This window comes from Procambarus clarkii, chromosome 86 (genome assembly GCF_040958095.1).
Source record: "Procambarus clarkii isolate CNS0578487 chromosome 86, FALCON_Pclarkii_2.0, whole genome shotgun sequence".
Lineage (NCBI taxonomy): Eukaryota > Metazoa > Arthropoda > Malacostraca > Decapoda > Cambaridae > Procambarus > Procambarus clarkii.
Window position 1 is genome coordinate 7,846,424 of NC_091235.1, and position 16,999 is coordinate 7,863,422.

At 43.8% G+C, this 16,999-nt stretch overlaps 1 protein-coding gene across 18 annotated transcripts in view; it reads left to right on the forward strand.

Moving 5' to 3' along the window:
- Positions 1 to 12: 12 nt before the first annotated feature.
- Positions 13 to 16,999, forward strand: part of sls (sallimus) — a 601,134-nt gene continuing 584,147 nt past the window's right edge. For 17 of the 18 annotated variants that reach the window (XM_069317072.1, XM_069317078.1, XM_069317081.1 and 14 more), the window contains exon 1: positions 16 to 745. In XM_069317072.1, the coding sequence (XP_069173173.1) occupies positions 530 to 745 (216 nt within the window). In that variant the 5' untranslated portion in view covers positions 16 to 529. Of the gene's footprint in view, positions 746 to 16,999 lie in introns of all 18 variants that reach the window. The other variant, XM_069317090.1, reaches the window with a different exon arrangement.

Below are 16,999 nucleotides of genomic sequence, written 5' to 3' on the forward strand. Positions count from 1 at the left end.
TCGGGCTCAGTTGTCGTCCTCCCGGCGGCAGGTGCGGACGGGCAACGCTCTCGTCCCGTCCTACCCCCACGCTGCTGCTGCCCCGCGGGACCTCGTACCCTCCCGACCAACCCATCATGCTGCGTGCAGCGCCGACGGTACTCCCTCGCTACACACGCGACTCGTCTGCCATACCTTCATTGTAGAATATTGCAGTAGTGCCAGGAAAGAGGAGTGAGGCTAGGAAACAAGAAGTGAGTAGGCGGGTGGGAGCTAAATCTGGGGTGTGTCGTCAGCTTGGCACCGCCCCTCAGCGGTGAACGCGGGTGGCACGGTAGCGCCAGTGGGCGCAGGCAATCCGCGCCGGGTATATTTAGTGGTGAGACACAAGCCGTGAGGAAAGGAAGGAAAGGCAGGAAGGCATTAGTGAGTCCCTGTGGTGTTCTAACAAGTGCTGCCTTAACAGCCATGGAGAGGTGCCCGCCGAGGCCCTGACGGAGCCAGTGATCAGACCAGCAGTGCCAAGTGTGCTGAACCAGCCAGCCTCAACATGTCTGAGACGGGCAGAGGTTCTGCCACCTCGCCCACGCCAGGCATGTCGGACAGCGAGGGCGCAGGAGGGGAAGGGCGCACCACCTCAGCCTCGGGATTGTCGCGCACTTCGGGCACAAGCAGGACCTCCCTGGCGGCGCCCGCGCCCACCACCACCATCAGCACCATCGCTGTCCAGTCCGGCAACACCAGGATCGTCATCGCCCTCCTACAGGTAGGCTAGCTAGCCGTCGCCACGCTTAGGGTACTCCAGGACACCCTATGCTCCCATACTACCCTCTCACACTTTAATATTTATATTCCTCTCACACTTAACTCATGTCGCTGTTGTATAACGTAGTTATAAATTGCTAACGCTGTGTGTATTTTCTATGGCAGTATCCACACTAGGTGTAGTGAGTGTTATGGCATCGTGAGACGCTGGGGGTACGGCGACTATTTTACAAGGAAGCAAATTTGGGTCACAAGTATTTCCTGAGGTGCTATCCTGACGGAGGCTACGTGCTTCTGCGGGGGTGTCGGCTTCCATGATGTCAGGGACAAGCCCGCACCATCTGCCTTTTCCACCTACACTACAGGATTATCTGCACCACCTGTCTACCACCTACACTATAGATTATCTGCACCACCTGTCGACCATCTACACTATAGATTATCTGCACCACCTGTCCCCCACCTACACTACAGTGTTATACTGGAGTACATTTTATTTCTCATTTCATTGCCAAAGCCCTCTCCTAGCCTGGTCAAGCATCCATTTGGAGGCCTGTATTCTTCACCATTTGGATGTCTGTATTCCTCACCATCGTTTGAATACACCACCTGTGTTTCTCACCACCAGTTAGTGGCCTGTGTTTCTCACCATTAATCGGAGGCCAAATTTCCTCGCCACCAATTTGAGGCCTAGTTTTCTTACCAACATAAACACGGTTATCTTACATTTTGTGTCACAACAAATACTGTATTCTGGAATAATATTTGAGCTCAGTGTAACCTGCATCTCCACTACGGCATCACTGATCGCTGTGGTGTTCCTTAGCCGAGGTGACGGGGTATCAGCCTCTGGCACCGGGCTTCTGGCTGGGGGTGGGTGTTTTTTTTTTTTTCTGGGATATTCCTGCATGGGTCTTGAGCCCCTTGCTGGCACACTATAGTTTAGTTTAATGCCAACAGCATTGGAGTTTCCGGGTGGTCACCCATCTAAGTTCTTACCAAATGCAACGTTAGTTTGCAGATAGGATGAGAAGCGGTTTAGGGTAGCTGCACAAATGCAGATGTACCTAAATGTGTTAATAAAGAAATAAAAATAAATTAAACGGTGTTCTCAACGTGCTATATGGCCGTTGGCATGTGACCAACATGGTTACTTCATTCACTCTCCTGTTCTTGATAATATCTTCTCACTGCATCTAAAAGGTTACTGATCACATGACCCTGTATGACTAACCATCCTATGTGATGGGGGGTATTTTTTTAGCATTACATGTCGACCCCATGTAACCCTTCGTATAGTCTATGGTACCTACATAAATACAGTTGTACCTACGTATGTTAATATACAAAAAAATGGTGATCGCGGAGGGAGATGAGGTAACTGTCAACCTTGGATCCAGGCTAATAATATATCCACCCACTTTCCTCCTGCGCCGGAGGGCGGGTGCCGGGTTATAGCCTATTGCTACCGTGTTTACATCCAGTGGGCTCATAGCCTACTCTTAGTATCCTAGTCTCCCAGAAAGTCACAAATTATTAGGATATGTTTATTGATCGTATTACTTAGAGTTGTACATTGATTTATATTGATATATATGCAATTGACGATCACAAAACACTGATCATTTGTATGCGGAAAATCCACAGAGAAATGGAAAAGAAAGATGAGTTCGGTATTGACAAAGGCCCAGATCGGCCGAAACGTTCATCTCTCTTTTCCATTTCTCTGTAGATTTTCCGCATTGATTATATATATATATATATATATATATATATATATATATATATATATATATATATATATATATATATATATATATATATATATATATATATATATATAACTGAAAACTCACACCCCAGAAGTGACTCGAACCCATACTCCCACAACTGGTATGTACAGGGACGCCTTAATCCGCTTGACCATCACGACCGGACATAAGGAAGTGATAGCCGAGGCTATATGAACCACTTCCCCGCCGGCACTCGGATGGTTATCTTGGGCATAGCATTTTATCAAATCACCTCATTCTTTGGGGCACACGTGAGGAACACAAATGCAAACAAGCCTGAATGGTCCCCAGGACTATATACAACTGAAAACTCACACCCCAGAAGTGACTCGAACCCATACTCCCACAACTGGTATGTACAGGGACGCCTTAATCCGCTTGACCATCACCTCATCAGAATGAGGTGATTTGATAAAATGCTATGCCCAAGATAACCATCCGAGTGCCGGCGGGGAAGTGGTTCATATAGCCTCGGCTATCACTTCCTTATGTCCGGTCGTGATGGTCAAGCGGATTAAGGCGTCCCTGTACATACCAGTTGTGGGAGTATGGGTTCGAGTCACTTCTGGGGTGTGAGTTTTCAGTTGTATATAGTCCTGGGGACCATTCAGGCTTGTTTGCATTTGTGTTCCTCACGTGTGCCCCAAAGAATGAGGTGATTTGATAAAATGCTATGCCCAAGATAACCATCCGAGTGCCGGCGGGGAAGTGGTTCATATAGCCTCGGCTATCACTTCCTTATGTCCGGTCGTGATGGTCAAGCGGATTAAGGCGTCCCTGTACATACCAGTTGTGGGAGTATGGGTTCGAGTCACTTCTGGGGTGTGAGTTTTCAGTTGTATATAGTCCTGGGGACCATTCAGGCTTGTTTGCATATATATATATATATATATATATATATATATATATATATATATATATATATATATATATATAATATATATATATTATATATAATGTGAAGTAAATTTGGAAAAATCCCCCTCCCCCAAAAAAAGTGGGCTCATAGAAGTATTTTACCTGAGAAAAATATGAAGCCCACTGTCATCGCTACTCTACAAACCCAACCCAACTTTTCAAAATTAACCGAGCCCAACCTAACGAAAATAACAGAACATTTTGTTTTATACAGTGTGGACGATTTTTTACCTACCCTTTTTCTCACAAGGTAGGTAGGTAGGTAGACGAGGCGTGACGTCACTATGATGGCATAATGTTCATGCGGGAACAGGTTTTAGATGCTACTTTCGTGGGTCAATTTGTCGAGGGTGGGGGGGGGAGGCCTTCCTGCTAGATCCTTTCCTTTGTTATATCAGTGACGTGTGATATATTCCCACTAAATACATAGATAACGACGTGTCTCGCTAATTATTACATATTGCTGGGACAGGATTCGCAGCCATTTATGCGTCTACGTTCGAAATATGTACATCTTTCTTTAATCATGGGGGGGGGGAGTTTGTTTGCATTAATTAAACAGTTGGTGAGCTCCAAGCGTTACGAGATTGTTTATACTTATAATAACCATGGGTTGTGAAGTATCGAAGCTCGTAAACTGGGTTAATAAATACAGACTAAGCCACCATGATGGAGAAAAGATGTTACGGGTGTCGTAAGTGAACACGTAAATGCTTGATGAATCCTGGGATTACTCAACCTATTGTCGCATGTTGGAGGCAGGAGGGTTACTGACCTACCGAGTGCTCCATGTAACTAACTAACCCCCTTCCAGTTACACGCTTCCTTAATTCATACTGCTTGAAAGCTTACCACAGGTTATTCCCCGACAGTACACACATGTTAGCTGATGACACTGGCACCACAGTGATGAGTTATGGGGAGCCTGGTGGAGTCGTGTTGCCGGGCGCTAGCACCCCGGTGTTAGTGTCAGTCTGGGCGCCAACAGCCTGCTCTCTCTCAGCTCATCCCTGCTATTATAATGTCTTCTCTGGTGCCTCCACTAGTTCTTCTGTCCGACATGGCCTCACCACCAGCTGCTATTATCGCGGTGATTTCTTGCAAATTCTGCCTAGTTACGTTACTCCTTAGCAAGATGTGGGTCATTCACAGTATTACTTTACGCCCACTATGCCCCCCCCTCTCATCTTCCACCACTACTACCCTCTCCCTCACCACCCTCTCCCTCACCCTCTACTCCCTCACCACCCTCTCCCTCACCCTCCATTCCCTCTCACATCACTATAAAATGCTGATTATGACTTGAAATCATCTAACTAATCTCCCTATATTTCTTGCATCATTGGTCGTGTTGTATTTAACTGACGGCAGCGAAATATTTGATTACAGGAAATAATGAAGAGGTATTTTATCTAAATCTTGAATTACTTGGTTATGCCTGCAGTCTCCGCATTAGTGCCTCAGGCATGTACGTATGGGTGTTTGTATGTATATTTATGCAGATACGTATTTGAAATAAACCATTAGAACACAAAAAATAACGTTGAAACGTCGATTAATTTGAGCCCAGGACTGGACCGGAGTGTATACAAATACTGGCGAAAAAGCCGTCTTGGTTTGGCTAGGCTTCACGCCGACCATCAGGGTCACAGGAAATACCTTTTTTCCCCGAGCCTATATATACCACAAACTTATCCCACAAAAAGTTTGTGGTATATATATGGGCTCGAATTTTCCCTAGTAAATATGATTGAGTTGAGAGAACGTATTTCTGATCTGTTACCATTAGCAGGCGTCGTTGGGGACTGGCGTCGTGGATTAGCCGCCCGATTTCCAGTTCGATCGTTCCAGTTCCAGTTCGTTCCAATTTAACGATCTGCTATGGTGTATTGGTTAGTGGAGTCAATGCTCGATCCTGCAGGCACAAATAGGCGAGCGCGCGCACGCACGCACGCACGCGCATGCGCACGCGCACGCGCACGCACACGCACACACACACACACACACACACACACACACACACACACACACACACACACACACACACACACACACACACACACTCACTCACTCACACTCTCTCACACTCACACTCACACTCTCACACTCTCACACTCTCACACACACACACGTACGTACGTCATGATGTTTGTCGGGTTGGTGGTGTCCCCCAATGTAAATCTTTAAAAGTCTAGTCTCGTGAGGCATCTTTATATAAGCCTTAATGCGCGCGTACACTATAACAAATTAGTGTGTATAACAAATGTTGAATACCGGACATAGGACACCAAGTATCTGGCACAATCGCTGTGCTAATACCCTGCTGATTGTTCAACCCTGGGAAGTGTTTATTGGGATCTTTATATGTTTAGTTTATTAACATGTAACAAGCATCTAAATTAGTCAGAGTTTTGATGTGTATAAATCTGTAGCAGTGTTTTAAAAACACACGCATCCCGATACACACTTGTCTTGCTCCCGCACCAGCAGGGAACACTGTAAAACAACATTATGCAAAAGCTTTCTTTTATCCAAGAAATATATGACGTCTTAATCTTATATTGTATATTTTGTCGTCTTATTGTGATTATATATCATTGCATATAGTCACCACGAGCGTATCGGGACATTTCTTTCCTCTGATACGCCACCCAGCAAGCGTCATCACATAGATCAGTTCTGTATTCACTCGTAATGATTTATGCGCATTCCAATATGCCATTTGAGAGTTCGATATTCGTTGTGATGTCACAGTCTTCGTCAACAGCGCTAGAGCCATTTATATTGTTCAGCCTTCAGCACACACATTATAAACTGAATGGGGAAGGTGTATTATAAACCCCGTGGTGGGTGTCAGGCCCCTGACACTCACCCCGTGGTAACAAGGAACTGGTGGCTGCTTGACATTCTGCACACGGGGTCATATCAGGCGGAATACTGTAGAAGTTAATGGTTTTAAAATGATCTTTCTCTTTTTGTATTTTGGTGTGGTACAAGTGAGCTTCAGGTTCAAGTAGCAGTGTGGGATAAGAGCACACTATTGAGGGACAAACTCTTGGGCTAGTGTGGGGGGTCACACTATCTTGAGAGTGACACTGGTGAGGACGAGACACGTGTCAGTGTGGTCTGACACACTCAGGTTAAACCACGTTCGAACTGGTCAGTTTCTGTATGGGTGACCATGCGAACGCCGCTCTCCCGGATGTTTGTTTATAATTTCTTGCGAGTAAACATGGCAAACATTAACATTAAATTTGATTGTTTCTTTCCTTGATGATTTAATTTTTCCCATAAATATAAGGGCTTTGTACAAATCAAGTCCTTAAAATGTATTGGGTTTATCTTCAAGCCAGTTGCTTGGCAACCACACAAGCTTACCTGTTTCACGTTGTTGTTATAGATGCAGCTACTCAGAACAAGTTCCCAGTAGCACGGGCTATGGTGAGCCCGTAATGGACTAACCTGGCACATGAGCGGAGCTGTGCCTGTTTCACGAACTGTTTCCCCTTTATATTCTGCTGTGTATATTGTGGTTGTACAGTAGTGAAGTGGCGGCACTTGACCTCTAAGTGCATTCCATTTATTGGCTGAGAGTGCGCAAGAGAGCGAGTGTGTGTGTGTGTTTATCAAGTTTTTTTTGTTATTATTTTCTAACACAGATGTGGCCACACATTTACAGTGCTAACCAACACAAACACATTTTCTTCCGTCCTCCATGGACAAGTTTAGATATCTGATTGACATCATATAGTTAAGTGATTTAAAGAGTAATCAACCACAGAAGGTGATTGCAGGGATTTTACAATACCTGGAGGTGGATGGTGTGGTCCCACCATACGGAACCTCTCAGTGAGCATCAACTCTGCACAAACTACAGGGAACAAATAAGCATACTGCGAAAATAACAAGATAACCAAAAAAATTTGCTATTAAAAAAATTGGAAGACACCACCACAGTGTTATTGGCATGAGTTGTGTCAGAGGCGACACTGTGGGGAGGTCCCAGCTAGGCCGCTTCTTGAGAAATAGACCTGTCCTAGATCCTGCCCCTGTCACCACTTGTGGGCGATTGATTGATGATTTATGAAGATTAAGCCACCCAAGAGGTGGCCCGGGCATAAATAGACCATAACTGTGAGAATAACTTGTCCCTACCCTCACTATATTTGATGTACATCAAGAACATCGTCCAAAGTGATGTGCTTTAGTCGAGTTAAACCGACTTAACTTTTACGCGTTTTCAAACAGATGAGCAGAATCCACTTAAAATTTGACGCATGTCAGATTGTGATAACGGGTACCACCCCCACAATTCCCGCACCTGGTAGCCTAAAATTTCCACTTTCCACAAATATTACTCGTGTAAATTTATCAGCATAAACGAATCTAAGAAGCCTCTATAAAACACTAGGTTCTGGTAGCTCCTCAGGCTTGAGCTAGAAGATACATCTCTGAATTCACGTATTAGAGTTGACAGAAACTCTTAGGGCAACCCGTCCTCATCACCAAAGACCAAATGCTCGTTAATCGACCCGGCAAACCCCCTGTTTATAAATGAAAAACGCTTTACACTTTACTCTCAATTGACGACGTTGAACATTTTTCGAAGAATGCTTCACTGACGACCTCTGTTCGGACCGCGACTCGGTAAATGCTTCACCCACGTATTCAAATCCAAATAATTGCCAACAGAATCTAAACAACAGCCTGGTGGACCAAGCTCTCACAAGTCAAGCCAGGCCTCAGGCCGGGCTTCGGGAGTAGAAGAACTCCCAGAACCCCATCAAGCAGGTATCAAGCAGGTAAACACCTAATCTAAATTAACAACGCCTAACGATACATAAAATTATAGTATATAATAATAGTAATTTATACACGAGAAAAAATTATTTTAATACACAATACGTTAAAATAGATGAATGCGTTTGGCAGTCGACCTCAGTTTTAATGATCTTGGCTGAGGGTAATAAAACTTAACTAAATTAATTTTGGAATGAACATTACGTGCCTCTGTAACCTTTTGCACCATCGCCCACACGATGGGTTTGGAGTCCATAAGAAATTTACTCTTAACGCACGATTTCTTAGGTTTGAATATCTTGCCATAATATCACTAGGCGTTAGTCTTGGCTAACGCCTAGTGATATTATGGCTTTAGCCCTAACGCCTTGGCTTGGTTAGGGCTAACGTAGGTCAGGTAACACTTGACCTACGTTAGCCCTAACTATTCAACACATAGTGGAATATGCATGTAATACATAATATGTATGTAATAATAACATATTTGAGAAAATACAAATTTTGAATATGCAGTGTTTTGAAATTGATGAATGCGTCTTTGGAGTCGACGGCCGGATGGAGGAGCCTAGCCTGAGGACAGGTCGCTTAGGGCCACACAACACCCGATAAGGATCACATTCATCAACTCATTCTCCAAAATGTTTAGTATATATTGCCACTGTTTGTACATAGACCGTTACACCACCCTCAGTAATCCACGTTTTATGCTAATTGATTACTAAACGAAATTAGAAAAATATCATCAACTAAACTTAACCTTTCATAGGCCTGATATAAGCAATATTAACCATAATATAAAAAAAATTACGCCGAAAGTAGTATAAATAGTTGCTATTTATTACTCCCTCAACAAAACCAATAGTACAAAACGTGGAATTTTCGCGCCATAGGTTACAATCTATTATTATATTTCACGGGTCGTTATATTTAATATATCTTTTGAAAGATAGGCTGATGTGTCTGGCAGCGGGGTGCCTGTCATGTATGGATATACAGTAGTAGTTGATGACTAATATTGAAAGGCCGCTGTTGTTTGGTTTTCAAGTACACACAAATATGACTGTTGGTATTTAAAATGTATATATACAAGTGTGTCATAGGGAACAGCGGTATACTATTGAGTGCTTTGTGGACCGACACAGATGGACTAGGCTAGGGGACGGCAGTGATAGACTGGCTAGGCTTTGTTATAATCTACAAGATCTCTCTGTGTAAAAAGCATACCCGGGGAGGGTTCTGTGGGTTCTGCTCCCCGAGCCTGGGGCTTGGCTCGACTTGTGGTAACTTGGTCCAACGGGCTGTTGCTTGGAGCGGTCCGCAGGCCCACATATCCACTGCAAACCGGTTGGTCTGGCACGCCTTGCAAGAACTTATTAAAATGCTTCTTGAACACATCCACCTTTGTTCCGGCAATATTTGTAATGCTTGTTGGGAGGATGTTGAACAGCCGTGGACCCCCTGATGTTCAGATAGTGTTCTCCGATTGTTCCTATGGCACCTCTACTCACTAGTTATATTTTACATTTCCTTCCATATTTTTCGCTCCTGTATGTTGTTGTTCTACTGTGCAAATTTGGGACCTGGCCCTCCAGTATCTTCCATGTATATATTACTTGATACCTTTCTCGTCTCCTTTCCAGAAAGAACATTTTGAGAACCTTGAGACGGTCCCAATAATTTAGGTGCTCTATCGTGTCTGTGCTTGGCGTATAGATTCTCTGTATTCCCTCTAATTCAGAAATCTCTCCTGCTCTGAAGGGGGAAGTGAGTGCCGAGCAGTATTCAAGACGGGACAGTAATAGTGATTTAAAAGGTATTAGCATTGTTGTGGGGTCTCTGGAGTTGAACGTTCTCATCGTATCATTTTCCTGGCCGCTGCTATATTTGCTGAGTTATGTTCACTAAATGCCAGGTCAATCAGTAGTGGTGCAGAGCCGTCAAGACCGGCGAGACCAGACAACACTCCCGGGTTATCCCGACAACCAGTAAATTCCCGTTGGGGGAATTTATAAATTAAGGGGATTCTGCTGCCAAAAAGAATAGCAAAACTATGTTGGTGTTTCTGCTTTACAGCGGTGATTTATTGCTCCTGGCTAAAATAATCAGGTTTCTATGTTGCACTTTCCTTTGATCTTTAATGCGTAGCTTAAATAATTATACTAATCTTTTGTTTTCTTTACAACAACGTTCCTCAGCTAAATAAATGAGGTGTCAAACTTAAAAACTCAAATATCTCAGTTTAGTTAATTTGCATTAATTGTCTTTACAAACAACTCGAAATTTTTATCGTGGCAAAGTAACCAACCCTGTTTTATTTATTATGTTAGGTACATCTGCGTTTATGCAGCTCCTTGACCTAGACTATATGAAGGGTTACACAGCGGGTGTCAAGAGCTAGCTATGAAATGCTAAGAAATCCCCATCTTGTAGTATGATTAGTCATACAGGGCCACGTGTTGAGCAGCCTGCGCTTGTAAACTTTGGATGCAGAGGGTATATATATATATATATATATATATATATATATATATATATATATATATATATATATATATATATATATATATATATATATATATATTATTAAATATATTATTAAATATGACTTTTTCGGTCATATTTAATAATATATGTCTACAGGAAAGACTGCTACCAAAATATACTAATATATATATATATATATATATATATATATATATATATATATATATAGATAATTATATATATATATAATATGGCAGTGTCAGACCACGGAGGAAAATTGAAACAGGAATTTCCTTAAGTACTTTCGTATATTAATACATCTTCAGAAGGAGATACATCTTCAGAAGGACACTCCTTCTGAAGATGTATTAATATACGAAAGTACTTAAGGAAATTCCTGTTTCAATTTTCCTCCGTGGTCTGACACTGCCATATTATATATATATATAATTATCTATATATATATATATATATATATATATATATATATATATATATATATATATATATATATATATATATATATATATGTGTGTGTGTGTGTGTGAATAAAGTAATTACAAAGGTCCAGGAGCCTCATATCAACAGGTGTGAAGGGCTAATGACTGGACAAACAATAATTCAGTTTGAGATCTCTCTCTTATTGAGGTTATCGTAAGATGATTTCGGGGCTTAGTGTCCCCGCGGCCCGGTCCTCGACCAGGCCTCCTTTTTGTTGCACACCCCTAGGGAGCAGCCCATAGCAGCTAACTCCCAGGTACCTATTTACTGCTAGGTGAATAGTGGGCATCAGGGTGAAAGAAACTACCCATTTGTTTCCGCCTCCACCGGGGATCGAACCCTGAACCTCAGGACTACGAATCCCGAGCGCTGTCCACTCAGCTGTCAGGCCCCATCATGACTTGAATTCTTGGTAGCAGAGTTTACACACGTGGAGTGGCCAGGGTCGGGAAGAGTGGTCACGTAGCCACCTGCCACAGATAACTGCAGCTCAATCCAACGCCCAGTAATATTATGGCAAGATATCCAAACCTAAGAAATCGTGCGTTCAGAGTTAATTTCTTATGGACTCTAAACCCATCATGTGGGCGGTGGTGCAGAAGGTCACGGAGACACGTAATGTTCATTTCAATATTCATTGAGGTAAGTTTTGATAAACTAGTTGCACAGTTGAATGTATTTATTATATGAACAATATGCTCGAGAACGGCCACAAGTAGAGTCTCATAAGGTATGCAACTTGGGTGTACAGCCAGTTAGTTTCATACTGTGCCGGACCAACCGGGCTGTGGTGGGTATGTGGGCCCGCGGGTGGGCCTGCGGGCCGCTCCAAGCAACAGCCTGGTGGACCAAACTCTCACAAGTCGAGCCTGGCCTCGGGCCGGGCTTGGGGAGTAGAAGAACTCCCAGAACCCCATCAACCAGGTATCAACTATGATTTACTCATCGTACAAAGCCCCTCCAGTAGGCAGCGAGTGGAAAGTACGTCACTTTCGCCAGCCGCTTCCATTTTCAAATACGACAATTTTTGGCCTTATGTAACGCATACGACCAAAAAGCGACGTTCTTTGTAAGAGGACGGGTTGACCCAACACTACACGAGGAGCGTCTGGACACGTCTGCGTTACTGAATGTGTACGACACTGGTGGTACACGAACAAGGGGACACAGGTGGAAGCTGAGTACCCAAATGAGCCATAGAGACATTAAAAAGAACTTTTTCAGTGTCAGAGTAGTTAACAGGTGGAATACATTTGGCAGTGATGTGGTGGAGGCTGACTCCATACACAGTTTTAAATGTAGATATGATAGAGCCCAGTAGGCTCAGGAATCTGTACACCAGTTGATTGACAGTTGAGAGGCGGGACCAAAGAGCAAGAGCTTTTGACCCCGCAAGCACAACTGAGTATACACACACACGATAAATAACATTAGGGGTAACTTTTCTAGCGAGGTAGCTTATGTCTGCGCCTCAAAACAAAAAGACAAGTGAGAATCTACTTAACAGGCTGAGACGCGGGTCTTGCTAGAGCTTGTGGACTAGTAATTGTCTCATCAGAATGGTTTAGACTATACGGTATAAATAACTCCATATGAGAGCGCTATAACGACTGGTGTGTGTGGAATGTTTGGCAGTTTAAGCAACACCACATTCCAAAGCTACTCTCCTATATATTCATAGATTTGATTTTTGCATATTAAAACCGGTTGCGTATTATATGTTTGTGTCTTAAGCCTTTAATATTATTTCTTCGTAGTCTGCTTAAAGTTCACAGTCTAATATATATATATATATATATATATATATATATATATATATATATATATATATATATATATATATATATATATATATATAATATTATATATATTATATATATAATGGTCCCCAAGCCATATGTATCAGAAAAACTCTTCCTCGTGAAAGGTTGGAAGCTGGGATAGCCAGGTGCTACACACTAACATCCCCAGTACCATGCCCACTGACTAAAACAGTCAGCAAGCAACTTGCTCTTGGGACACGTTACACCCCAGTGAGCCCTTGACCGCCTCCACTTCTCACTGTACTCACCGTACACACTGTAGTACGCTGTGTAAAGTGACGCTCCAGACCCTGTACACTAAGTTACACCAGATTTTTAAGTAAATTTGCAGTAAATAAGTAAATCATTAGGTACCGCTCTGTACACAGGTACGGGTAGCGTGGAGTGTCGTGTTGTACACAGGTACGGGTAGCGTGGAGTGTCGTGCTGTACACAGGTACGGGTAGTGTGGAGTGTCGTGCTGTACACAGGTACAGGTAGCGTGCCTACCCCGGTGTGAGGTCACTCAGGAGTCGTGCAGGGGGACCTACACGACCCGTCGCAGCTGTGGCTCGCCAGGTCACCCACTTTCACCACCACTGCTGCACACTACTCGCCACACCACTACTACCGTCACACTAACACTGCCTCCGTCACCCTTCCATCAGTGTGGGCCCCGTCACCCACTCCACCGCCCATCCCAATACTTAACCCATGCAGTATGGTGTACAGTACCCGAGCAGCAACAGTCAGGTATCCCCAATACTGCCCCACCGTAGTCGCATCTCCCGTCGTAGGTCTCGGGTCCAGAACAATTTACAATCAGACACGAGGAATAAGATTGTAACGACCGCATAGTTCCCCCCTTCCCCTAACGACGTCATTAAGGGCGACCAATACTACCAGCTGGGACAGCCGGTGGCCAGCTGGACAAAAAGTGGTTTATTCAGCGGCTATAAGCGTGCCAGCCACCTGGTCATTTACACTACTGAACTGCCGGGGTGTGGCAAGGCTGGCTGCTGGCCGGTATTAATTACTGGTATTATTTGTAGAGGGGCGGCGGGTCCCCTTACCCTGGGGCCCTGCCAGGGGGCCAGACTCGCGAAGCGGTTACGCAAGTTCTTACGAACCTGTACATCTTTTCTCAATCTTTGGCGGCTTTTGTTACAATTATTAAACAGTTAATGAGCTCCGAAGCACCAGGAGGCTGTTTATAATAACAACAACAGTTGATTGGGAAGTTTTCATGCTTGTAAACTGTTTAATAAATGTAACCAAAGCCGTCAAGGACTGAGGAAAGATGTACACGTTCGTAAGTACTGCTTCGTGACTCTGGCCCCTGATTATCATACCCTTCTACATCCATCTTACTTAAGCTAATATAATAATTGTACCTAATTAAATGGCTTTGCCCGCCATCGACCAATTCTTACTTACAACCCTGAATTCATTTTATCGTTGTAATCAAGTCTCTGGCCTACCTGTTGTTTACCTGTAGACGGTTCCGAGAGTTCTTCCCAAACCAAGTCTGGCCAGGCTTGTCTGATGATAACGTGGTCGATTCCTATTGTTGCTGGCAGTGCCCTCGTCCCTGACAACCCGGCTGATGCGGCCCTTCCTGCAGGAATTTGTTCAATTCCCACTTGTCTTCCGGCAATATTTGTTGTATTTGTTGGAGGGAGGATGCAGAGCCGTGGAGCTCTGATCTTCACAGTGCCCTCAGAGTGTGTGCCAACAACACCTCTAGCCTTCACTGGCTATATTCTCCATTTCGTGTCATAGATTTCACTGCAATGTAGTTTTACAGAGCATATTTGGGACCTGGTTTGCGAGTATATATCATTTGCATATTATTTAATATCTTGTCTTCTCCAAATTGTACCACTTACGGGCTATTCATGCCCGTGCCACCTCTTGGGTGGCTTAATCTTTATCAATCAATCAATCTCCAAGGAGTACATTTAGAGTGCTCAGAGGCGGTCCCAGTAATGTAAGTGTTTGTGACTATGACTTGTGACTTCAGAAATCTGTAAAGCCAAGAACAGACAGGTGGGTATAGTGTTATTTAAGGCGGGGAAACACGAGTGGAATACAAAGGGAAGGGAACTATCAGAAAGCGCCAAGCCATTACAACTATATAGCACTGGTAAGGGGTCAGGATAAGGATTTGGGATGGGACAGGGGGGGGGGAAGGAATGGTGCCCAACCACTTGGACTGTTGGGGATTGAACGCCGACTTGCATGAAGCGAGACAGTCGCTCTACCGTCTAGCCCAAGCGGGATAAGAAGGATCATTGCGGTGGTATCCCTGGATTTGAAGGATCTCGTAATCCACTTCTATCATTTTCCTGGTTGATGCTGTGCTTGCTTAGCTCTTCTTATTAGCCAGTATCAAAGACCTAGGATATGGTAGCCTGTATCCAATACCAGGGCTGTCCTAACCTGTATCAGACCAGGGATGTACTAACTAATTTTCAGGACAAGGTATATACTAGCCAGCATTCAGGACGAGGGATGTACTAGCCCACTATCCAGGAAAATGCCCATCCAGGATGGATTTGAACGTGTGACATTTGACTATTTATTAAGTATTTAAGGTGGATGAGGCCAGTGTGTGTAGTGCCACATCTCACCAGCCACTCAAGTCCACCACGTCCTCTGCTGGTTCCTCCACAGCCACAACCAGTGCCCAAATACGTGGTTTAATACCGAATTTAGCTCAGAGTTTAGTTGGGTTTGTCATTAGCGGGTTTATTTATTTTATCTTGGTGGGACGAGGGTAAATGTCTATCCCACTATCTCCAAGTGAGGGGATGTTGCTGCTCTATTGCTTATGGCTCTTTCTCCTTCATTTGACTGTATATATAAAAAAAGAGGGATTATTTCATTGGAGAATTCTTTATTTTTACTAGTTCTAGGGATTCCAAGAGTGCCTCAAATCCCAATATCTTTCATTTCAGTATATTAAATCGTTTTGGAGATTTTAGAGGGGATTATTTTTAATTGTGTGAAGAGGGCGTCAAATATTGTTATGGTGTGAAGACCTGTCAAAGTGTCTGGCCTCGAGTGAGGTGACGAGGCAGACAGCCACACCCAACTTTGTGTTCCTCGAGGTGTTACTTGAGGTGTTACTTGAGGTGTTACTTGAGGTGTTACTTGAGGTGTTTCTCGAGGTGTTTCTCGAGGTGTTTCTCGAGGTGTTTCTCGAGGTGTTTCTCGAGGTGTTTCTCGAGGTGTTTCTCGAGGTGTTTCTCGAGGTGTTTCTCGAGGTGTTTCTCGAGGTGTTTCTCGAGGTGTTTCTCGAGGTGTTTCTCGAGGTGTTTCTCGAGGTGTTTCTCGAGGTGTTTCTCGAGGTGTTTCTCGAGGTGTTTCTCGAGGTGTTTCTCGAGGTGTTACTTGAGGAGTTACTTGAGGTGTTCCTCAAGGAGTTCCATATGAGTTTGGTCATTTCCACTTGTGGCGATCAGGTCTCTGCTACCATGCCAGGTTGGTGAAAGATCATGCCGACTCGAATGCACAGAGGCGATGATGCATTAGTAGCTGTTGAAGGGTGACCCTGCACCTACCTGTAGGCATTGTGGTGCGTCCCCTAATGTGCCGCACTTGGTGGTAGTGGGTCCCAGTGTGGGGGACCCACATTGGGACCCCCACCACCTACCACAAATATATCCACAGTTATCTAGGCATGTCTCCTGTTAGTGTGTGTAGAATAGTTAATACTATGGAGGCTGGACTCGACCCATATATATATAGTTTTAAATGTGGTTCTTTTAATTACGTCTTAATTATTATTTACATATTAATTGTTTAGTTTTATCAGTGATGTTCCAGTAATTGTATTAATATTCTTTATTCAGTGAACACTTTGTTATGGTTCTATCAGGTAGTGGTGAGAATAGCTTGAGCTACCTCATCCCTTTGTGTGTGTTTCACCTCAATAAACTTATTTCAATTCAG